We start from the raw sequence: 453 nt of genomic DNA, 5'->3' as shown, positions 1-453 counted from the left end.
GTTTTCCCAGCCCAGCCTCTCTCTCTCTCCAGCAAGCTCGCTCAGGAAATTGGCGACTGACGCGGTGGCTCCTGCACTTTATTTATTTATTTCCTCTTTTCCTCCCGCCGAGACCCTTCTGCTGGAAGAGGAGCTGCAGCCCAGGGCCAGAGGCAGGCAGGAGGAAGCAGAGGGGACCTCGGAGAGGGCCCCCCTGAGCCCCCGCCCGGCTATGAGCACCCAGCAGGAGGCCTGGCGAGATGAGGGAAAAACCAGGGGCAGGGGACAGGAGGCAGAGCTCCAGGACCGAGCCCACCTGGGCCAGCAGAGGCGGCTCAAGCAGGCCACCCAGTTCCTGCACAAGGACTCGGCCGACCTGCTCCCGCTGGACAGCCTCAAGCGGCTGGGCACCTCCAAGGACTTGGTGAGGCCGCCCCCTCCCCTCGCCGGCCCCTCGCCCTCCACTTCCCAGAT

The 453-nt window shown here is 65.6% G+C and overlaps 1 protein-coding gene across 1 annotated transcript in view; it reads left to right on the top strand.

Annotated features, from left to right (window-relative positions):
• The window catches only part of NRIP2 (nuclear receptor interacting protein 2), a 25,855-nt gene that overhangs the window by 17,126 nt on the left and 8,276 nt on the right, over nucleotides 1–453 (top strand). The window contains 3 exon segments of the mRNA XM_008053198.1: nucleotides 33–140; nucleotides 142–194; nucleotides 196–403. Of these exon segments, the coding sequence (XP_008051389.1) occupies nucleotides 33–140; nucleotides 142–194; nucleotides 196–403 (369 nt within the window).

This window comes from Carlito syrichta, unplaced genomic scaffold, assembly GCF_000164805.1.
Source record: "Carlito syrichta isolate Samal-C Ts95f unplaced genomic scaffold, Tarsius_syrichta-2.0.1 Scaffold287945, whole genome shotgun sequence".
In the NCBI taxonomy this organism is placed as follows: Eukaryota; Metazoa; Chordata; class Mammalia; order Primates; family Tarsiidae; genus Carlito; species Carlito syrichta.
This window is presented reverse-complemented; position numbering and strand designations above follow the sequence as displayed.